General features: G+C 37.7%; 1 protein-coding gene, 1 long non-coding RNA gene and 1 pseudogene across 2 annotated transcripts; 1 reads left to right on the top strand and 2 right to left on the bottom strand.

Annotated features, from left to right (window-relative positions):
- The first annotated feature begins 10,879 nt into the window (after positions 1-10,879).
- On the top strand, positions 10,880-19,377 carry LOC147556773 (uncharacterized). The gene is made up of 3 exons (XR_015233582.1): positions 10,880-11,114; positions 15,626-18,214; positions 18,398-19,377. It is a non-coding gene; the product is annotated as an uncharacterized LOC147556773 (long non-coding RNA).
- Positions 16,425-20,090, bottom strand: PLDEPSILON (phospholipase D alpha 4). The gene is made up of 4 exons (XM_086657720.1): positions 19,594-20,090; positions 18,750-19,313; positions 17,456-18,665; positions 16,425-17,155 (listed from the first exon to the last, which is right to left on the bottom strand). The coding sequence occupies exons 1-4, from the start codon at positions 19,690-19,692 to the stop codon at positions 16,722-16,724; spliced, it is 2,307 nt and encodes a 768-aa protein (XP_086513846.1). The 5' UTR covers positions 19,693-20,090; the 3' UTR covers positions 16,425-16,721.
- Positions 20,091-23,140: 3,050 nt separating this feature from the next.
- Positions 23,141-23,891, bottom strand: LOC147556771 (uncharacterized; annotated as a pseudogene).
- Between the last annotated feature and the right edge of the window lie 882 nt (positions 23,892-24,773).

Raw genomic sequence — 24,773 nt, 5'->3', positions numbered from 1 at the left:
GCCGTCGTAGAGGAACCGAATCTGTCTTCTACTCGATATTGCCCCTTATTGCTTCCTGGATTTGAGCTCCGGTAGTTGATACCCTTAACTTTAGGGTTCCTATTAATATATGATGGTGTTCGGTGGAGATGATTATGGTTAAAGATGGGAGTAGGTTTAGAGTGGTTTGGAAGTCAAAAATGAAGATAGGGTTTTGGATGAAGAGAAATGGATTTTATCAAATACAAATCTGTTGTTGAAGTAGTTCAATTGGATTTTGTTTTCTGATCTGGAATGATTTTGAGATTAGGTTTTCAGGTGGGAATAATAATGAAAAATATAACTGTTAATGGTTGAAAATTGATGCTTCTTTTGCACATAGTAGTTGAGATTGAAGAAGTGATTGATCTTTAGGTTGATTTTGAGATGGTTTGGAAAGTTTGAAGGCAAGATTTGTGCTGAGATTGAAGGGGAAAGGGAGAAAGGGAAAAAAACGTCTTGAGTTACCTGACGTAACTCTGGACCCTCTCTCTCCTCAAAAACCAGGATAAGAAGGAAGTTTTATTGATCCATCCCCACTTTTTTATGATGGGAAAGAAAACTAAGTTTTTACATGTGAAATTAGGTTTAAAGTGTTTGATAAGTGCGTAAGAAAAAGAACTTTCTTTAGATAAATATGTACTAACTGGGCTTTATGGAGTGGCTTATTCTCTTCCTCAAATCGCTAAGAGATAGAAATAGAGAGATAAAAAGATTGCAAATTTAAGGGGGAAATCAGATTGGATGCTTCTCTGAGAGGGAAGGACTAAAGGCAGCTGCAGACCTGCAGTAATAATTGTAATTTGAATTAGTATTGTGTAAATTGGACGCCTATAGCAATTAGGTTGTGCGCCTTAAGCCCATCCCTCTCCGAACGATTGGTTCTTCTCTTCCCCAAATCACTTCTTTTATTCCCAAATTGCTTGAGAATGTATGCTTCTTCTTTCAAGAGTCATAAAAGATGATGCAATGAAGTGGTTCCAAGTCAAATACGAGGTGTTATCCTTAACAAATCCTCAACAAGTCAAAGATGATTGTTATCCTTTTTGTCTTCAAGGAATTTTGAAATTTAAATATTTAACTGGGAATGGTTGACTACAAAGTTAGATTATTTTATCTTCAAGAGAATCAGTTTATTTGTGTTTTGTGTCCTCGATAGCAAAAATTGGTGAAGAAACGTAAGAGGGTTTAGTCTCTTCCCAAATTGATTTGTTCATCCATGAGAACGAATCATCTATTAGAAGGATTAAAGAGAAATGGAGATTGGTTCGTCCATTAATGGGGTTAGAGATTAAGAGGGAGGGTGAGACTAGAGATTGAGAGATAAGCTGATGTTAGAGAGGGATAGAAACGAGGCAGTGAGAGATAAGCACGAGATGAGTAAGAGAGAGTGCGTTTATTTTGAGGGTGGAAAATTTTTTGAACCTATTTTCTAACCTATTTTTCCAACGGAAAACAACTTCCTCCCCATTTTAGCCTTACCAAATGGTGGACAATCGATTTTCTTATGAAAATTAGTTTTTTCGTACGTGACTTTTCCACGTAACAAACGGACCCTTAACGGGAAATTGTGGGGTCTGACAAATTTTTTGGGGTGCAAAATTCTAAAAGGGAAAGAAAACTTCTTCTTCCTCATCTTTTACTTCCAACACTGTCCACTACCACCATTTTTCCCTCTTTTTTTCTCACTTTCTCCTTCTGGCACCACCACCACCACCTCCATTTATCCTTGTTCTCTCTCTCCTCAATCCTCTCTCCCTATCTAACCCGATGAGTCCTCCCCTTTGCCAGAAAAAAGATATGGTATGGGGTGTTTCTCCCAAACTAGTACACTGGCTGAGGGAAATCCCCAACCAGTTTTGGGTTTTGAAATCCTCCAAACTAGACTGGTTTGGGGATACTATGGTAGTTCCACATCGCTCGCGAGAGTGTCTGAGCTTGGGCTATAGGTGTCTTCTCAAGCTTAGTAAATGTCAAGGTCTTTTGAGTGGGCTCGTGGAGCCCTCGCCAAGAACAAAATTCCGTACATGTAGGCTTTCCCTAGGGCGTCTAAAGGGGGGACAAGATTGATAACTGCTAAGACTTGGGACGTCACAAGCACTATCAGAGCCGATGACGGCTCTTCAATTCGCTGAGGGTGGGGATGGTGATAGTCTCGCATCGCTCGCGAGGGTGTTTGCAACATAGATTATAGGTGTATGCTCAAGCTTTGTAAATGTCGATCACTTTTGGGTGGGACATGAAGCCTTCCCCAAGAACAAAACTTCGTACCTCTAGGTTTGGCCCTACGGTGTCTAAAACACTGACAATATTAATAACTGCTAAGACTCAAAAAATCACATATACCCCAAACCAGTGTCGTTTAATTTTTTAGCGAAGGGGATCTTCCCTTTTGTCGTAGCGGCTAGAGAGAGAAGATGAGGGGAAAGAAAGAGGGAGGGGAAGAGAAATAAAGAGGGAGGAAAGAGAGATTAAGAGGAAGGAAGAGAGAAATAATGGTGGTGATGGTGATCGAATGTGGTTGGTGGGGGAAAAGAAAGAGATTCGAAAAACTATTAAAGGTTTCCCGTAATGACAGTTTAAAGGTGACCCTTGCAAGCATGGAGAAGAAATGATCAACCAAAGTTGTTTTCATATAACAATTGGAAAATAAATTGGGGTAGTTGACCAATTTTTGACAAAAAGCGTTGGCATTTACAAACTGAACGCCTCTTCACCGACGACCATTTACATTCTACTTCATCTTATTCCAATTTCAACATGATTTTTCTTCTAAAATCTTTACCATAATTCCTAAATTTGTATTTTGCTTTTTAGAGAAAAAATTGAAGAAAGAGTAAAATTCCATTTCTTCAAAAAGGTCGGTTCTAAAAGCCCTAATTTATTTTAAAAGTTGCCATATTTTTAAAATAGTTTTTGAAGTGATTAGACCTTTAAAAAATATTGCCTTATTTAGAAATCGACCCCCATCTATTTAGCGATAGTAGGCTTGTACTCCTAAAATGAAAATATGTCTAGGGTTGACCTCCATTTTCTATTTTTTCGTCAAATGTCAGTTAAATGGTTCACGTGCCAACCACATGCGTGAGTTTTGACAAAGTACCCTTCACAAAATATTTAGAAATTGTTTAGACATCGAACCCCAACTATTGTGTGATATTAGGACACACCCACAATGAAAATATGTCTGGACTTGACCTTCATTCTCGACTTTTCTATCAAATATCAGTTAAGTGGTCACGTGCTAACCACATCATCAGAGTCATGGTAAAAGATCGAGTCTTATGTTACTTTAAAGGAGAGTAAATTGTTTCTACCAAAACGAGCAGACTAAGAAAGATGTGCTTCGTAGGATTGAGTTACTCTCCCTGGGAGATCAATGGAAATCCTAATAGGATCCTACTATTTCGAATATAATAAGTTTGACGCTCCAAAGGCAATTACGCTCTTCCCACTTTAAAAATGGGGAAGGTCTCCTACATGCAAGGGGTTCCAAAACTATCATTCGAAATCCCTAATGCTCAGTCTCCGATTAGCATACCAGAAATCTTCATTGTTGGGTTGTGGAGTCTCCTAGTGTTTTAAGCGGAGTCTCAGAAGTTCATACTAATTCTCAAGGTCTCATGCATAAACTAATAATGAACTAGTTAAGGATAAGATTATACCTTAATCACTTTCCCACGGACTGAATTGACTGCTTTTATCCTGAACATTCAGAGCTTCAATTATAGCTCATCTACTTGAGACACCTAAGAAATCGACTTAATCTCCTACTTTTATGTTAGCTAGAACTCTAATAAGCAGTTAAATGAAGAACTCATTCTTCTTAGACTCGATAGATAGTTGTGATCTTCTCACTTTCTGCTTGATGTGATGTGAAAACATCATATTTAGGTCACTTAACTTAGATAAATTCAACCATTTTATGTTTCAATTCTAATAAGTTATGTTTATTTTCATGACAAGGTACCATAAAAGAACTATGCAAGGAAATGAATTAAGGAGATCCCTAGAAGAGTCAAGGACGCTTAAAAAAATCTAAGAAGAGGTCCTTAGAGCCTGAGGAGCAAAAAGGAGACAAGGGAGAGAAAATATCACGAAGGGTATTTTGGTCATTTTATACTTAAGAGGGTAAAAATATAGTTTAAGAAAGTCTAGGGAGCATGATGATCACTCTGGTGAAGACTAGAGATGAAAGGATAAAAAATGACCAACTTGGGAGACAAGGGAAAATTGCCATTTTGACCCTTTGGTCAAGCTAGAGATTCCATTAGTCAAGTTAGAACTAAATGGAGTCATATAAGAAGTCAAAATAGCTTGAAGAATTAACTATACAAAGGAGTGGCTATAACTATTAAGGAAGGGAAAGTGGTCTTTTGGGTAGGAAATATAAATTAATGCCCTTACTTGGACTCTACACTTCATCATCTTCCTTATGTCTGAACTTTAGAGAGAAAATGACAATGGAGGCTAGGGTTCATGGAGATTTGAGGATCTAAAGAGAAACGAGCAAGAAGGAGGGTAAAAGGCAGAGGAAGGAGCATCAAAGGCTCGGCCATGAGTGGAGTAAGGGTCGGATCATCAAGAAGAAGCATGGGTTGCCTCCCTTATGGCCAGATCTGACCGGACAACAGCTTGCAAGGTCGAGCCACCCCTTTGCAAGGCTTGGCTAGGTCAAAATCTTGGTCCTCTTGATGTTTTTTTGTTTGTACCTTCTTCCCCTTTAAGTTTCTAAGGTTTTCAAGTTATTCTTAGGTTTATATTTGGATACTTAATTAGACTTGTTTGTGATAAATTCTAGAGAGAGAAAGTATTTTTTATGAGTGATATAGGTTATCATGCTTAGATTTTATTATGTTTGTGAATAACTACTCTCATGCTTGATTCAAAGTTAACAAATAACCAATCTAGAGTTAATTACATTTGCTAAATAAATCCTATGTATAGAGAAATTAGAAATCAAGATAGTATGCTTATGTATTCCATGACATTTATGATCTTAATCACTCTCCCATTTGGGCTTAAATGCAATAACCCCTCTATGTCTAGCTAAGCCTTTTGTTGAGGATTAAGATGAAATCTTGATATGCTTATATATGTGTTTGTATTGGTTAAATGAGTATGTTTGATGTCTCTCCCATGTGCGGTTAATCGTTTAATCTTGTTTCATGTCTTATATCAAGCATTTGTCATAATTACTGGTTAATCGATCTTTTCAATTTTAGACTCGACGCCAATGAAATATGATGACCTTTTGACTAGTTATGACCACTAGGTATATCTAGCACTTAAAGCATCTAATTTAGAGTCGAGAAGAATCAAACTCAAGAGTCGACCTAAACAAGCATTTATATAAGTATATCTCGATGGATTCCCGAATCCCCAACATTTCTCATACTTAGAATAGTACCCTAGGCCTCCGGTTGAGCCCTTACTTAATTTAAGTTTAATAATTTCACTTTAGTTTCTTTTGGTTCGTGCCTAATCTACAAAACCCTTTCTCTTTGCTTGTTACATTAGTTAGGTGTTTAGGTGTAGTTTCTTTTATTATTTTAGTGACGAAATTAACACTTGATCTCTAAGCTAGTTTGAGCTATCCCTGTGGATCGACCTCGGTTTTACCGAGTTACTACTTGATACCTCTACTTGGGTTTGCAACTTTTTGGGCGCATCGCCCTGCTCAATGTAGCAGAGAGAGAGAGAAAAATCCTCTTGAGAAAAATCTACACCTGTTTATGTTCTAATGAGGTCCTTCTATAGAACTCTTGAAGTCAGAATCTCATTCGGACTAGGATTCATTATTGACCACAAAGCAGATTTCTAAGTCGCACTTAGAATGGGATTCCCAGATGGGATGTTTATCCCATCTTGGACATCCACAAGTATGGCTGGCCAGATTTGCTCTTAATGGGTTAGGCCTAACCCACTAGTATGGGCAGTCATGCCATGGCCGACCCTCCCATGGGTCGGGCCTTATATCTAACCCATTCCCTTTCGGTTCGGGCTTGTGTTATCTTTCTCTAGGCTTCTCACTAGACGTTTTGGGCCATATTTATGGATCTAATTCATACCCATATGGCATATCCCTTTAGTCTTATATCCCGTTCGAGTCGATACTCTTTAGTATAACCCGTTGTAGGATCTGATCATATTTAGTTGCGAATCACCTATGTTATCCGCTAATTTAGTTGGTTTGTAGCTAAACATTACAATCTCTAGAAAACCGGGCTCGATGATCTTCGTTACCATTTGTCCTATTCGACAAATTGAGCGCATTGCTAGCTTGTTCGAAGGACATCTCCTTCATTCATTTACTCTGATCATCTCTTGATGAGACATAAAAATGTCCCATCTGAATCTCTTAACTCGGTTTAGTTAGTCCAGTACGAGCCGTTACTCTGATGATTTGTTTGTTTCTCTTGTCCAGGTATCTTCTAAGGAATTATGCGCTAAAAGTGGCTAAAATCGGACAAAAGACATACTAAGGGCATTTTGGTCGTTTAGTGGTGAGGGTGCTATGGTAAATTTGACCAATGTTCATACTCCGATAAAATAGAGTTCAAGACGAGATCGTGGGCGAAAACAGAAGTGAAATCGGAGTCCGAGTGCGAAAATTATACGAGGTCAAAGTTTCGGTCAAAATCGGGTCAAATTAGGTTTTTCAGTGCCACGTGGCGCGCTAGCTGACGGTGAGGGATAAGTTCTCGGTACACTGGTGGGCGCACGGGTGATATTCGGGACAACATAAGGCTCTGATTCGGTGTGGTGCGGTAACTAATAGCTCGGTGATCCCCACACGTTACAGCAAACTTCCTTGCGACACGTGTGTAGTTATACCATCCAGCGGCTACTTCAATTTATTTCGTTGATCCGTGAAGCACCATAGCAGCCCCTACTTCCAGCTACATGCACGTAAATTGGTTATTATCCTCTCCCATCTCCATTTGACAACCTAATTGGAAACAGCTAGAGATTTAGAACAGAGAAGGAAAGTGGAGATATATTGGAGATAGAAGGAAAGATATTCGACTGGTTAAGGAAGATTTAATTCTAAGATGATTGTGGATTTGTGGTAGCTGAATTTTAGAAAGAAAATCCGAGAGAGATTCATCTAAAAAGGAATATTAGAGAGAGAGGGAGTCGGCCATGGAATATAAAAAAAAACAAAGAAGAACAACTGAGGAGGCATCTCGGTTTGGGGTCGAAAACAATCACCATCTCGACTGGAGAGTCTTCCTCTGGTAGCTCAACCAAAACCGACTATATTAGAGAGAGAGAAAGTGATGTAAAGGCCCTCGGTTTTAGACAAAAACGGAGTTAGAGAGAGAAACAGGGAAGGAGCTCATCATCATCATCATCATCATCTTCTATCTTTCTTCTTCATCTTCTGTATTTTTCTTTTTGTGAGAGACAGAGAGATTCAGTGATTGAGAGAGAAAGAAACAGAGAGTGATTGAGAGAGAAAGAAACAGAGAGCCGAGAGCTTTAATGGAGTTTTCTTCTTGATTTTTGATTTTCTTTTTTATTATAATTCGTCTACCTTTGTGAGAGAGATAGAAAGAGAGAATTAACAGAGAGATTAAGAAAATAGAGAGAAAACAGAAAACATAGAGAGAGAAAGAGAATTGGAGAAGACGAGAAAATAGGTGAGAAACTTATTCTCTCACAAGGAAAATATTTCCGGGAAGACGAGAAAATCGTTTTCCCGGAGGGTGCGTTTGGCAGAATCTCGGAAAATCAGAAGGAAATCACTTCCTTAGGCTCTGTTTGGCTGGAAAATTAGTAAGAAATTCAACTTTTCTACTTTTCTTTTCTTTTTCCATATATTTAAGCTTCCATCCTTTATCATGAAGAACTAATTTTCTATCTAGGGTTTAGATGAAGTCGTAATAATCATTTTCTCGACAATTTATTAAAGTTTTTACCATTTTAACGATAAAATCTTCCGGGTTTTTAGACCGTTCATGGACTAAAAACCTGAGTTATATAAAGAACTATCTAATCAGACCAAAATTAATTTGTCGTTAGAATTGTTAGGAAGACGGATTCAGAAAACCCTAGGCTCTCCCCCATTTGAGTTCCTTGTATCATTTGTAATTATTTTCTTTCCGTAGTTTTATTTTAATATTTTATTTATTTTATTTTATTACCAAAACCTCATCAAAACCAAAAACCAAGTTACTTCCAAGTCTTAGAATAGGTTTCACTTAGTCTCTGAGGAACGAACCGGTCTTACCGGAACTATTACTTGACGCCCGTATACTTGCGGGTGGTGACCTATTTAGGAAACTTTTTAGGCCCATCATCTCTCGCTAGCTAGCCATACAAAAAGGTCCTGGCTACAAGTCATCTACTCCGCTTTGTTAGATTTCGCTAGACGCCCTATATTCCTCAATTTCCACTAGTCTACTCTACCAAAGTCCTTTAAGTTTACTCTAACGATCTACTTCGTCGACTCAGTAGACTACAAATCTGTCTTGACATGTTACTTCATAGAACTGAGCTCCGACTACTCAACAAGGTGATCCACACTTCGACGCCATAACTACATTGATATTACAAATAATATAACTACTACTTATAATCTCTTTTTTGTTATCCTAGATTGCTGACTTAAACTTTAAAGCGTCGGCACTATCTCGTAACTTTGGATTCACGGTTTTGTTTGAATTGTGCAGGTATACCTGTACTACCTCTTACACAAACACTTGCCTACCCTGCTACCTAATTACCAAGATCCGTCTTTTGTCCGCTTACCTGTCCACTTGGAAGTTTGACACTTAAGTTGTTGGTGCCTACCCAACACCTTTTTGACCATGTAATTTTTTACCGCCCACACCGAGTAGTAATATTGTTTTCTAAATGACAGCTTCGTAGAAAAAGAAACCCCATAATATCCACAACGTCTCGATCACTACTGTGGCACTAGGACCATGTGCCTCATTTTAATTAGGTTGGGTATCCCAATCATCCCTGACCATGTTTTTTTAGTCCTTATATTCAATTCTCCAATGGAGATTTTTTTTAGGCAATGCCCAAAATTGTTAAATCATCTCCCTAAAGGCAATGCCTAGTTTGGTTATTCCTTCTCCTGCCACTCTCTAATCTCTCTCTACTTTTTCTCCTTAAACTCTCCTGCAAAGGGGAGCCCCTTTGCCGGAGAGTTTGGAAATAGAGTGGAGATAGCAAAAATGAGGAGAAGAATAAGAAGTCCGACCCGTGACTTTTTTACGGGATAAAAAAGTGGGTGATAAACAATCTCAACTATAATTATACTTAGTCAACTTGTATTGACCAAGTCTTGGATAAAAACATTTGGTAGCCCAAGTGGTGGATAATGTTGACATGAACTTCAAAATCCTTGGAGGTCCCAGAGTCGATTGTCAAAAGAGGCAGATTTCATGATTTATTGAACTGGAGCTATTAAGGTATAAATAATGTAGTTAGGTTTTAGGTCATAGTTTAGTTAGACTATTGACCCGTTCTTGTAAGAATTTGGATTAGGCGGTATTCGTGCTTATCACATCTTTGATGTATCAATGCCATTGTGATGACTATCGTAGATCGTGATCAATTTTCAAAAAAACAAAGTTGTGGCTAAAAAGCATATTAGCTTTAACAAGTTGGACATTACCTAGTTTAACAAAAAAAAAAAAAGTTGGACATTACCTATAAAACTTCCCACCATCCAAACGTTGTTTCAATCGGGTGACTAATCTATGGTGGCCAATACGGGGACAATCGTTTTTCTTGTATGGACAACTATCTTATGTGGACAACCAAAATAATTAATTTTTTTATATGGACACCAGTTTCCAAGGGGACAACTCTCTATTATTTTCACTTAAGTCCTCTTAGAATTAGATGTATTATTTTAACACCTCCCTCTTTTCCCATAAACCCTAAGTAAGTTTGGTCTTCTTCTACTACTTCATCTTCATCATCAACCCAAAATTCTAAAGAGAGAATTTTTTGGAGAAGATTATGACATCAAACGAAGGGAAGGGAATTGTTGAAGGATATTCCTAATCAGAAAGATCAGATCTAAAAACCCTAAAACCCGTTAAACTTTTAAAACCTAGAAATCAAAAATTTCAAAACCCTAGATTTTTTACAAACAAGTAGAGTTGCTCGTACTTCATGGAAAATCGACAAAACACGAGAGATATTAATTTCTGAGTTTCTGTAAAAAAAAAAATCTGACTTGCCAATTTCGTAGATTTTCTACAGAATTTGGCAAGACAGAAGGAAACCTGCCACGAAAATCTAGCATATTTTCGTGGATTTCCCACGAAATTCTGGGAATTTCTTCTTCACTTTGATTTTTTGCCTTGAAATTGTTTTGTATTCTTTCAAACTACCCAAACGAAAATACAAAATAAAATTAAAAAAGTTAGAGTTTTACCTCATCAATGTAGGGTTTGATAAAAACCCATCTAGAGTTTGATAAAAAACAAAGGGAAGTAGTAGAAACTATAGTTCACTAAAAAACAAAGAGAAGTAGTAGAAACTATAGTTTACTAAAAAACAAGGGAAGTGGAGATTGATAAGTTTTATCTTCTTCATTCATCTAGGGTTTGATAAAAAAACAAAAGGAAGTGGTAGAAACTATAGTTTACTTTTAGTAGCAGCACAAGAATAAGAATAAGACTAAGAAGAAGGAAGAAGAAGAAGATGATGAAGAAGAAGACAACTTAGGTTTTCAATTTTGAACTATTATTTTGTTAATGGTCCGCAAGTTAGTAACTGTTAGTATTTAACGACTTTATGGAGTTGTTTTCTTATTAAATCAAAGTCAACTAAGTCAAGACCCAAAAATAGTTGTCCATATAAAAAAACAGTTGTCCACGTATTGGCTACCTAATCTATAATGCCTCATTTCTATCGATCTTACTTGCCAACCTTTTCTTGTTCAACAAAACCTATTCTTCTCTCTGCAAAGAAATCCTCAGATACCTCGATTTTTCCTATAGCTCCCTTACCCTCTTTTCCTGAAGAACCGGAAGATATGGAAGGTAAATACTTCATGTTCTACTTGCTCCTCTAATTAGGTGTTTCTTTAGGTAATCCGAGTGAAGTTTGTTAACCCTGTCAGAGTAATGGATATGGCGGCCACCCGATCCATATGCCACACACGACCGACCCGGTCGGATCAAGGAAACCGGCCCCACCTGTTATACCATGTAGAAGATTCCAGAAGACCAACTGTATTTTAGATTGATATCTTAGATATACATCACTTGTACGTAATCTTTATCCAAAGATTTACCTTGATTGTATTATAGTAGGCTATAAATACTTGTAATCATTGTTGATAATAAACACAAGAGAACAATTAATCTTTATTTCTTCTTTTCTAATTCAGCATCTCTCTCTCTTTGTTTCTCACGTTCTATCTCCATCGAACTATCAAAGTGATAGTTCTCACATGGTATAAGAGCCATAATTTTTTTTTAACTTACCTTTTTCTCTTATTTAACCATGACTACTGATGCTGGTTCTGACTACACTCCTGGTACTCCACCAAACTCCTCTGCTATGTTTGGTATTCCCCATTCTGATTCACCTACAACCATTCTGATTACCCCTCTGTTAAGTGGAGATAACTATGCCTCCTGGTCTCGAGGGATGAAAATGGCTTTACGAGCAAAAGATAAGCTCGGCTTTGTTGACGGTTCTATTAAAAAACCAACAACTCCCGTTGACTTACATGCATGGGAGAGATCTGTAATGACCTTGTGTCAAGCTGGCTCGTCAACTCGGTCAATCCCGACATCCGTCAGTCCATTCTTTACGATGAATCAGCTGCAGAAATCTGGCAAAAATCTTTATGAAAGATTTCATCAAACAAACGCGCCAAAGATTTTTCAACTTAAGCGCGCTATTTCCACCTTGAAACAGGAAGGTTCGGATGTTTCAAATTATTTTACTCTTCTCAAATCACATCAGGATGAGCTTCAATCTCTCTTTTCCATTGAACCATGTTTATGTGGTCACGGAAAAGCTCTTATTGATCGATCAAATCAAGATCGAGCTATAGAGTTCCTTCAAGGACTCCATGATCGATTTGCCGCTATTCGGAGTCAAATACTCCTGATGGATCCTTTTCCATCGGTCCTCAAAATTCATAGCATGGTCAAGCAGGAGGGGATTCAACAAAACTTAACGAACTCGGATCTCGCAAGCTCAGAAGCTGCCACCCTTGCTGTCGGACAGCAGTCCTCGGGCGGACGGTTTGATCCGGTCGTCCAGACCGAATCTGACCAAAGCGAACTTGACCCTACTGTGACAACTGTCATCAGCATGGTCACCTCCAGGCCACGTGTTACAAACTACATGGCTACCCGCCACGTCAGCGTCCAACTCAGCTAGTCGGTTCGGTAGTTAGCGGTTCGGTTTATGAACTGTCACAACATGGGGCGCCTTCAGCAACTTCCATGACCAAAGAGCAATACCATCACCTTGTTCGTTTATATGAACAAGGCAATGCTGCTGGAGGCACCTCGGTTATGGGCACCACTGACCCGTTAGTCAACCTCGCAGGTATTTCTTCTTATTCATTACCATGGGTCATCGACTGGGGCGCTGCTAAGAATATTTGTGCGACCCTATCATCTTTTTCTTCATATACTAAAGCACCTCCACATTACTATGTTCGATTACTGGACGGATCCCGTTCTCATGTCCTTCACATTGGATCCGTCCCGTTTAGTAAAGATTTCCTTCTACTTAATGTATTACATATACCATCGTTTAAGTTCAATCTTATTTCTGTTTCTGAAGTTACCAAATCTCTTGATTGTAGTGTTACATTTGACACTGGGGTCTTGGCCATCCATCTTTAGATCGTTTTAATTTTATTGTTTCTGAAAATCCATGTATTAAGAGTGGATTTATGAATAAAATTCCGTGTGATGTTTGTCCGATCTCTAAACAACCGCGTCTCTCTTTTTCTACTAGTACTTCGATTTCATCTCGACCTTTCGAATTAGTTCATGTAGATTTATGGGGACCATTTAATATTACTTCAAATTCTGGTTGTCGATATTTCATCACCATAGTTGATGATTACTTAAGATGTACTTGGGTTTATTTATTGCATTCTAAATCGGAAACCTTTACTATTCTTTCCAATTTTATCAAGTACACAATTACTCAATTTCGTTCTAATATTTCAAACGTTTATTCCGGTAATGGTGAGTCTCTTTTTCCCCAATTACAAACAATACGCTCCGACAATGGTTCGGAATTTCTTTCTCGTGAACTCCAACTATTATTTCACAACAAAGGAATCGTTCACCAACGAAGTTGCGTCTACACACCTCAACAAAATGGTGTGGTAGAACGCAAACACCGCCATATACTTGATGTGGCTAGGGCACTACGTTTTCAAGCCCACTTATCTCTCAAGTTTTGGGGGGAATGTGTTCTTACGGCTATATACTTAATCAACAAAATTCCGACACCCATTCTTAAAGGGAAATCCCCTCATGAAGTCCTTCTCGGTTCTCCGCCGTCCTTTGACCATCTTTGGGTGTTCGGTTGTTTATGCTATGCGTATAACATGAATATTCGACACAAATTTGATCCTCGCGCTTCACGTGGAATGTTTATCGTTTATCCTAACGGACAAAAGGAATATCGTGTCTATGACTTGACTAGACATAAGAATTTTACCTCTCGTAACGTCACCTTCCAAGAAGATCGGTTCCCGATGCAACAATTTAATCGACCGATCTCATCACCATCAGCCCCTTTCCTGTCCATTCAGGACGATGGTTCATTCGACTACTCTACTGACCACGAGATAGTCCTCTGCCGGCACCGCGATCTCCTGGCCTACTGGGCTCTGATCAGCCCACTGCACCGATGTCACTCCTTGCCGGCAACCCCTCGGTTCTTTCCCAGGGGGAGCCCCTAACAAGTCCACGTCCATCTCTGGACCGTTCTGCCTCTATGGACAATATTACAGGCACCTTCATTTCTACCTCCTCTAGAGCCACTCCTCCCTCTACAAACACTTCGGCTTCTGTCGACACACCCGCTGGCCTTGATCTTACAGGCACCCCTGTGCTTCCAAGTACTCCTATCACTGTGGACCCTCCTTCCGTCATGAGCACTCCTATGGGTCCTCCTCCTCCTACAGACACCCCTGGTAACATCACCCCCGATAAATTGAATGATTCTATGACAAGTCGACCAGTTCGCCATCGCCGACCTCCGGCTTATATCGCGGATTACGACTGTAACAACATTTCCCTGCCTTTTTCGAATTTAAAATCAGATACCCCTTATCCTCTCACTGATTTTTTGTCCGTCGACTCTTTTTCCCCTTCTCACAAAATCTTCTTAACATCGGTTCTCTCTCATTCCGAACCAACCTCTTTCACTCAGGCCATGACCTCACCTCATTGGAGAGAAGCAATGACTACTGAGATTAGAGCTCTCGAATCCAATAAAACTTGGACTCTTACTCATCTTCCAACTGGTAAGAAACCCATTGGCTGTAAATGGGTCTATAAAATCAAATTCCGAGCCTATGGGTCCATTGAACGCTACAAAGCTCGTCTGGTCGTAAAGGGGTACACTCAAGTCGAAGGTCTTGACTACAATGACACTTTTGCTCCAGTCGCAAAATTAGTCACTGTCCGAGTACTTCTTTCCATCGCAGCTGTCAAAGGTTGGTCCCTTCATCAACTCGACGTCAATAATGCTTTCCTCCAGGGAGACCTGGATGAAGAAGTGTTCATGAAACTGCCACCCGGATTTTCTCCTAAGGGAGAGACAAGGGTATGTCGACTGAACAAGTCACTTTACGGACTCAAACAAGCATCCCGTCAATGGTTTTCCCAAATTTTCATCCGTTCTTCTCAAACGAGGTTTTGTTCAGTCACTCTCTGACTACTCACTTTTCACTTATCGCAAATCCTCCACCTCCTTATATGTTCTGGTCTACATTTACGATATCATCATTATTGGCAATAATGATGTTGCCATTTCCTCTCTCAAGAAATTTCTACGCTCGGCATTCTCCCTCAAAGATCTTGGCCGCCTTCAATACTTTTTGGGTATTGAGGTCTCTCGGTCCTCCAAGGGAATATTTCTCTGTCAACGAAAATATATTGTTGACATCCTCAAAGATTCTGGCCTCACGACCTCCAAGATTTCTCCATTTCCCATGGATCAGAAATCGAAGCTTGGACCCACCGACGATCATCCACTCTAGGATCCTTCGGTGTATCGTCGCCTTATTGGTCGTCTTATTTACTTAATAGTTACTCGTCCTGATATCACATATGCTGTAAATAGTCTTAGTCAGTTCATGCAGGACCCACGCTCCGCTCACTTAGATGCCGCTTACCGCGTCCTTCGCTACCTAAAAGGCCATATAGGGAAAGGAATTCTTTTGTCTTCCTTTAGCAAGTTACTTATTTGAGGGTTTTGTGACTCTGATTGGACTGGATGCCCGACAACCCGTCGTTCTACTACGGGCTATGTGACCATGCTTGGTTCAAGTCCGCTTTCTTGGAAATCTAAAAAGCAGCACACGATTGCCCGATCTTCTGCAGAAGCCGAATATCAGGCTCTCGCCACTCTCACTTGTGAGCTTCAATGGCTCAAATTACTTCTTCTTGATCTTGGCATTAATCATTCATCTCCTATGCCAGTACATTGTGACAATCAAGCTGCAATTCACATTATAGAAAATCCAGTTTTCCATGAACCAATATCTATAGTTCTATTCTTGGCAATGATGTGTTAAGTTTGTGGTCATCCAATTCGAAACCAATTGGCTATGAGGGCAAAGGACCTAAACATTATATTCTTAGTTGCTGTCATTCTTCCATGTGGACTATTCTCACACGCCCCTCACCTATGGGGTTCTTTGAGCCTAGCTACAACTGAAACCAATTGGCTATGAGTGGAGAGGACCTAGACATTATATTCTTGTCGCTAGATGGTCATTCTCCCATGTGCGACTATTTTCACGTGATGATGCTTTACTTTGGCGTCTCTTTACTATTTTTCCTAGTAAGACTTGTTTCTTTAATTTGTGTTTTTCTACATTTTGATGTCACATTCTAATAGAATAATGAAAATAGATAGTCACACCTGTTGTTTATACCAATGTACCATGTTGAATTTTCGACCTTTTGTTTCTTTTTTCGTCCTCAAGTTTAGTGAAGTCTTCAGTAACCAATTTGAATTTTTTTCCCTATCCGCTAATCTATTACCTTATTCAGATGTTTGTTTTAGACATTAATCGTTCCTTCGAGAAAAAAGAATATAATTTCTTAAGCAAAGCAGGAGTAAAACTACTTATCTTTGAATTTTATGGCACTTAATGAGCTTCTTGTTGGGCTTTACTTTCCAAGATGATCGTCTTTCTTAGGTACTTCATCCAATTGAATAACATTTTAATTTAGTACTACTCATTAACTGGTGTATAAATCGCTAAAAGTACAGTTGATCCATAACTATTTATGGTCGTTATAAGATTATACAGAAAAACTAGTCGTTATAACGTTATTTAATATAGTGTAGAAAATCGCTCAAAATGGTTATAGCAATAGACACAGCTATAATCCTTGATGAAAATGTTCTAGATAATCAGTTAGATAAGATGTTTTGAATGTATTTTTGGACAATTTTTCGTTTCGGCATTTATCTTTTTGTGGATTTATCACATCTCATCCTGGTTATTATGTTGTACAAACTGCTGGCAGAACCTTTGATCTCTTCCCTCTAATGGACGCTGTAGTGTCAGGGAAGGTACCTCCACCTTCAACATGATCTTCGATTGTACCATCAATTAATACATTTATAGGGTAAGTCACCAGATGAATACCTTCCATGTCTACTACTTCTTCTCCACTGTATATATTCCACATCTCGTCCCCTATAGCTCTAATTCTCCTCACACAATCCAAACTTTCGGGCTCTAGGAAACTCTTGTCGATCTGTCTGGTATGCTCGAACCAAAGTGACATTCGGTATGCATGAATATCCCCATCATTCATTTTCTTACTTAGAAATTTAGACTGGTAGCAACCCATTGCAATCTCTGTATCTCGTCCTCCATCCATTGATCGTTGGTTGATGTTAGCAGATCCAATTAAGATGTACATATCGTCAACTGGACATTAGACAACAGTTTGTCAGATATAGCAACAAATATGCAAGTTTCAATAATAGTTGAAATTTAAACTACGTTGGTTATTTTTTGTATGAATCTGATTTACTTGAGTCAGGCGCATAATTTTGATCTCTAGTTATTTCCGGACAATGGATCCAAAATCAGCTTGAGTTAGACAAAAAAACGAAGTCTAAAATCTGACTCGAGTCATTTAGATCTCAAGTCGTATTCATGTCTGAATTTAGAAAAGGAGAAACAAAGACTGCCTAAAAAGATGAAGAAAGAGTGTTGTTTCTGTACCTATCATGAGCTTGGAATGGACGTATACCATGAATCTTCGGTGAACCTGGGCATTCCAATACTGGGTTTCATGTCGCGGTGAATGCGGAGGAACAAACTCTTCTCTACCTTTCTTCTCTCTGTTTGCAAGGCAAAAGAAGTTCAAATAATCCCTTGGGTGAACCGACTCACCACTTTCTCGGATACCCTCTCCAATCAATCTATACATCATCGACATTGTCTGTCTGGTCCAGTGAAGTATTTCCTGAACAGGTTCACTATCCGGTAATCCTTCTGGCCACATTGGTATCACTATATATACTGAAAATCTCTCCTTTGCTTTAATCTTGTTTACCACCTTAAGAGCAATCTCAACAGGAATCAAGTTACTGCAGCAAGAATTCCTATCTTTCTCCCACATATGGCAACCTCCAATAAAATATTGATTTTCGATATAAATAAACCTTTCTGCAAGTCGAATTGCTTTTACGTATGCATCATGGATGCTGCATTCTACTGAGACATTATCCGCCAAAGAAGACACTGAAACCCGATCAATCGATCTAAAGATTTGGACGTTCCAGTCTCCAACTTGAGGTCGGAAAGCTTTGTTGCATAAATTTGGAATCTTGCTTACAGGAAGAAGTAAAGAAGGATTGCATTGTTTGGTCCATCGTTGCTCGAAATTGCTTAAGACGTCCCAAGCCGCTTCACCAGTGATGCAAGCATGAGTGTCATGCCATGGTTCCCTTGGCCCCCCTTTGTCAAGACGGGCTCCTGGTAAGTTGATTTGGTAGAAATCTTGAAAATGGGATTCACTATTGAGTGTTCTGAACAACGAATGCTCCTCTGTGTCGTAACGTCCATCACAGAGGTCCAATCCCCCGAGGAAACTCATAATATCTCTACTACTATTACTATTACTAGAGCTCGCTAACATAGATTTTGCTTGTGTATCGACAGTAATGGTCTTCTGGTGATGAGCGAAAACCGTGGGGAACTTATGATGTAATCTTGGGCATAATCTACACACCACTTTAGAGTTCTTGAAGTAAGTGAAAGCATCTTCGTCATGGGTTCTCATTACTCCTTTGTTCTTGATGATCGGTAAGGATGTTTCGTCATCCCAAAGGATTATTCTCACAGCCACTCCATCTTCCGCCTTTTGTTTTAATAGTTCACCAATCATTACTCCTCTTGCTTGTGGAATATCAGTTTCTCGATCTCGAACCTGCTCAAAAACACATTAAGTTATCCAAGAATATGTTTGGCAAATGAAATAAGAAACGGGTAACAAGTATGAATATCAACTTACAAGAACCAATTTCGGATTGAAAGACCATCCTGCTATACATATCAGATACTTAGCACCATTAATGGCTTTATAAACATCCTCCCACAGTTTTCTTGGGCTTCCTCCATGAAGATTCACAGGTGGTTCGAAAGTAGAACGATGATGAGCATCTTGATAAAGTATAACGTTACAGTTTGATCTTTGTGGAAATGTTACGTTTTTTAGTCCGATAGATTCACCATGATGGAATACTTTCTCCCAACTTGGTTCACAATTTGCAGGTTTAAACCATAACATGAATTGAAGCTTGAGCTCCGGGTTTGGCTTTCCTTTGTCTGTGAAGGTAGGAAAGAATCCTTCAATTAGAGTCGAGTCTTCTATCAGTCGTCTTGCCGGGATGTGAATCTTTCCCAAGATAGAGCATTTCGTCTTCATCGTTAAGGTGATACTTGAATCTGCAGGATGAGCGCAGAAAATTTGAAAGGTATGATTCCAAACTCGATTTTGTTCATGATTTGTCTCTCCTACTTTCTTCTCGTTTATCTTTATAGTTACATAGGTTTCTTTTTCACTCAGACATGCACACTGTGAACACAATTGAATTCCATAGTTTTAGTTTGAGAAATTCATAAAATCAAGTAAATGAAATTGTGAGCAAACCCAAATTAGAATCTTATGTCAAAACATTTTAACGAAAACACTAATAACTTCTTCTCGATTCGCAAACTATAGAGTATAGACTATAATATTCTTCTTCACTTCATAAGATAATCAAATTAATGCGTTAATATAACACAAAGAAATAAAGAAGCTTTGATTTATACAAGATCGCGTGCACGTCATATATATGCACTTATGTACTTACATTGAAGGGGAAAGTTGGTTTATAGGGACTTGCATGGAAGATGGTAGCTTCAAGTGTTCCATGGAAGAACTTGTTCTGCCTAGCTTCCATCAAAAACATATTTCTTAAAATCAAATCTTTGAGAAGAAAGTTATTGAATTTAAGTTCTGCAACTTGTGTCTATATATATATTTATGTAACTGCAGACTTGGAAGCTAATTTAGGAAAAAAAGTGTTTAATGCTACATGTCTTAGAGGCGACCTTCAAGTGTGTAATAAGTTACAATTTGTTTATTAGACATTTTGTTTTATATCTTGCTTCTTCAATTTGTCTGTGTTTTAATTTTTTTATAATATTTTCTTGATTAAAATTTTGTAGTTGCTTTCGAAACCAATTTAATTTTCTTTTATTAAAAATCATTTTTGGCGTCTTTAACTTCTAAGTTTAGGGTTGTCTGAGTTGATAAACAGATAAGCTAATGTGACGAGATGTTCTTGGAGTGAAGGAACAAAATATCGGTCAACACAAGAAAATTGAATCGGGTGAATTATATTAAATATTGGTAGATGAATTAATTCTACCTACTTATATAAAATTGTGTTCTCAACTGTATTCAAGATTGAATGAGATTTTATTTGTAGCAACCGAGATGTATTCTTTTTAAAGTGACTGAGTAAACCTCCTGAATTTTTCTATGTAATTTACGGATATATGTAAAATAAACAGCAGATTATCATAATAATCAAGAGTTATCTTAACCGTTTATGTTCTTATTTTATCCGTATAATGTGGAGTACAAAGTTACAATTTAATGAACAGACGGGGTTCAAAATTGGTTTATCGATAATTTTTTTTATTGGGTTATTTCCTTAATAGACCCCAACTTTGTAACCAGTTTCCTGTCTAGCCCCTACTTTATCAAAAATATTCAGATGACTCCCTTTTTCAGATTATGCTATAACTCCGTTAACTAGTCATCATCTCTCTCTCTTCCATCTCATTTCCTCTCCCTGCCACCTCATCTTCTCGCCACCTCATCATCTTCACCGGCGAAAGTCGCCGGACGGCCAATTTTTCGACCGTCGACCTTCAAACATTAAAAAAAATATATTTTCTCTCTCCTCTCTTTCTCTAAAAATAACAATTTTTTTTTAAAAGACCTAGACCTGGTCTGTTCGTGAGGAACAAACCAGATCTTAGTCTTTTCTTCACGAACAGACCTTTGTATTTTAAAAAAAAAAATTTGTTTTTTTTAGAGAGAGAGGAGAGAGAAATTTTTTTTTTTGATGTTTGAAGGTCGCCGGCCGGCGACCTTCGCCAGTGAACATGATGAGGTGGCAGAGAGAGAAGATGAGGTGGAGGAGATGAGATGGAGGAGAGAGAGATGATGACTAGTTAACGGTGTTATAACGGAATCTGAAAAAGGAGGTCATTTGGATATTTTCGATAAAGTAGGGGGCTAGACAAGAAACCGATCACAAAGTTGGGGACTATTAAGAAAATAACCCTTTTTTATTTTGGTGCTGTACTGTAGAAAACTTATAAATAAAGCAATGTGTTATGTTAAACGAGGGAGTAGTCTGTGAAAGCAATGTTGGTCTCGTCGACCTTAAGGCAAACTATGGAAAATAATGTGAAGATGTAATCATCATCATTACGTCAAACAGCAATTGGATGAAAATCACATCACACCAAGGGTTATCCAACTCCAACTATAAGGACTTCCAAAAAAAAACTCCAACTATAAGGCTAGAAGCTTTATACTCTTCCAAAAAAAACGAAGCTTTATGCTCCATTAACTGTACTATTTGGTTGCTCTTATACTCACTGATTGATGAGTATTTTGTGAATCTCTTCTTGAATTTTTACTTACATTTTTTTTTTTCCAAATTTGAGTGGTATTTTCGAATGTTTATTTGAGTCAGACGATTAAGATTCAATAGAACCAAATTCACACAATGAGAAAAAGGTTTGAAATCTACCAATTGTTGTTAGAAGTGCAAAGCGAAGGATTGCTTAACTGTGAGGTAAAAAAGTGGTATCAAGCTGCATGGAGTAAATGCCGCAAAAATGAGGTAAAAAAGTTAGAAAAAGTATAGTTAAACAAGAACGTAAAATTATTGTTAAAATTGACTCAAAACACACCAAAAATGTCAATAAGAATCGTCAAAATAACCTCTAAAGTGTCGCATAATATCTTTGGAGAAGTAAGAAACATTGCCAAACCAGAAATGCATCCCAATGTGGTTAAAAAGATTTGGGAGATTTTATTGAGCCCCCTCATTTTTGTTAAAAGATCTTCCCTCAGTGATAATGTAGCAAGTAAAATGGCTCATGGGGAGGCCTTATAAAACTTCCCAAAAGATTAACGGAAGACTCAAGGTGTCATGGAAACCACTATAAACCCTAGCGAGATGTGTGGCGCCATCTAGTGTTGCCATAAAAGCAGGTGTCGTACAATCAAACCCCATCTTTAGTTACGTTTAATCAAACCCCATCCTTCTTTCAACATTCCACATCATTATCTTCCCCGTTACTTTCCCTCTTGCCAAAGCTTAACGTCACTTAATACGTCATTAAAGGTGATTTAGATATATACTATTTCAATGTAACTTACCATCCTCAGCACACCATAAGAACGTGGATAATCACGAAACAATGATCCTCTTTTTATGTTAGTTTCATTAGAAAACGATTCACTATTAAAATTAGTTATTCATGAATTGTTAAAAAAAAAATTATATGTAGTCCAACTAATGATCTTTATATGTTGTAATAATACTCTCAACTAATTAAACTACGACTAACATTGATTTGCGTTCACTAAAATCTAAATATAAATAATTAAGGGAAAATGGTTGTTTAGGTGAAAATATTATTCATAATAACTAAGAAAAAAACAAGTAACTTTTTCTATTAACCAAAAGTTGTCAAAATATTATGGGTATTGATACATAAGGTTTAAAATAATAGGGAGATTTGTTGTTTGGACTCCCTTTCATATAATTGACTTGCTGTTTGGACTCCCTTTTTCCAGAGTTGCAATTTGGACTCCCTTTTTGAAAAAAATAGTTAAATATAACAGTTTAAAAATATTTTGAAGATGAAAATACTATTTTACCCTAGGCAGATGGGAAAAATACTATTTAACCCCTACTTCACCTAACCCAACCCATTTTTAACCCACAAGTTAATTAAACCTAAATATACGACCCGCGAGCTGACCCTAGATTGCCAAAACAAATCTCCGTCGACCTTCATCTTCTTCCATCTCTCTTTATAGCCTGCGAACAAAATCGATTGGGAGTCCAAATTCTTCAAGTAACTCACTCCCTTAATGATACCTGAAGAATTCGTCTTCTCTAATTATCTGCATATACATATACTTGTATGCAATTTGATTGTCTTCTTCACCTCTCTTACATTCTCTCTCTAAAAAAAAGAAATCTGTAATTTCTCTCTCTTCTCTAAAATTCTGTTCTTTTTAGTTTTAGTTTGGGAATTATATCACAAGGCAAAAGCAGTAAGATTGAAAAGTCATTAAAACAAGTTGAATCTCAATTTCATCTAACGGGAATATCTCAAATTAACATCTCCTGGAACAGGTTTCTTAAATTTCTTCTCGGTATGAAAAGATCTAGCAATGACATCAACCATTCGTTTATGAGAATCAATAATCATTTCAGTTGTTTTTGCTTCCATTTCCATTCACATCTCTCTGTTCTTTCATCATTTATATCTTCATTTTCTCAATTTTCATTATCCGTTCTTCAGATATTCTAACAACTGAACCAAATTCCATTAACAACTCTCTTCTTCCTCTTTCATCATCATCTTCTTCTTCTTCTTCTTCTTCCTCCATCTCAGACGACCTTCTTCTTTTCTTATTCATACAATTATTACATCTCCGAGGTAAATCTGACTCAAAAATCCTCGACCCATTTGATAAAAAATGATTACGATGATCACCCGCATCGTCATCTTCCTCAGTTGATTCAGAAATTTGATTAGGATGAACAATTGAAACGATTGGATTTGGAAGTACAAAAATAGGGAAAGGACCTTGTTCCATTTGATCCATAAGATTAAAAAGGAAACAAGAAGAAATTGTAGATCTTCGTTTTTTTTCGAAGTTTTTCCATTTTATGGCGACATTGAGTACCAGATTTCGAAGGAACGTCGTAACCACAACGAGCAGGCGATGGAGATAGCTACTTCTTCCCATTGAAGTTTTGAGATTTTGTAAGGATTCGTTTATAATTTAAATTTCATTTACTGGTTCAACAACTGGAGAAGAAGAAGATGAAGGTTGATCCATTTTTTCCTTTTTGGTTGTTCGTTGGGGTTTCTGTGAAGATGTTTATGGAGGTGGGGGATGTTAAATGGAAGGAAGAGGCATCCCTATACTGTTAATGATTATATAAGGGTAATTTTGGACTGCCAATCGATTATACAAGGAGAAGAAGATGATGAAGGCTGATCATCGACCCGCGAGCTGACCCTATACTGTTAATGATTATATAAGGGTAATTTTGGATTTTTTTTCAAATATAACTTTAGAGACAGAATATTCTCTTTTGATTCTGTTAAAGGGAGTCCAAATTGCAACTCTGGAAAAAGGGAGTCCAAACAGCAAGTCAATTATACGAAAGGGAGTCCAAACAGCAAATCTCCCAAAATAATATGAGAAATTGTTAATCAAATCATTTTTCAATATTTTGGTTCCAAAAACACTGCTACCCACAAAAGTTCATTTTCTCTCTAAAAATTCCAGAAACTTTTAGGTTTTTCCTTCTTCTACATCTTCTCTAATTCTTCTTCTTCGTCTCTCTAATTCTTCTTATGTTCGTCATCTTTGATTCTTCTTCTTCACTTATTCTTCTTCTTTGATTCATATGAAGACGAACAAAGCAACCAACAAATTTAGAATGAAGTTTATATGAAAAAAAAGTTGGTCTGGATATTTTTAGATCTGGATTTGATTTTTCTGACAAATAATGGCGACGATGAAGTTTCCTTCAAATTCATTACCTTCAACCGCTTTGAGATTTAGTATTAGTAATTTGTAGCAATACATAGCTTGAATGAACAGTTGAGTATGTGAAATGTGGGGAAATTGAACATGCCCAGAAACTGTTTGATGAATTGTCTCATAAGGATCTTCTTTCTTGGACTGCTTACTATGTATATATGGACGATT

The sequence above is a fragment of the Eschscholzia californica genome, unplaced genomic scaffold, assembly GCF_041429995.1.
Source record: "Eschscholzia californica isolate CP2 unplaced genomic scaffold, dmEscCali1.0.p SCAF_2, whole genome shotgun sequence".
Classification (NCBI taxonomy): Eukaryota; Viridiplantae; Streptophyta; class Magnoliopsida; order Ranunculales; family Papaveraceae; genus Eschscholzia; species Eschscholzia californica.
Note: the sequence above shows the minus strand (reverse complement) of the source record. Positions and strands in the feature narration are given on the sequence as shown.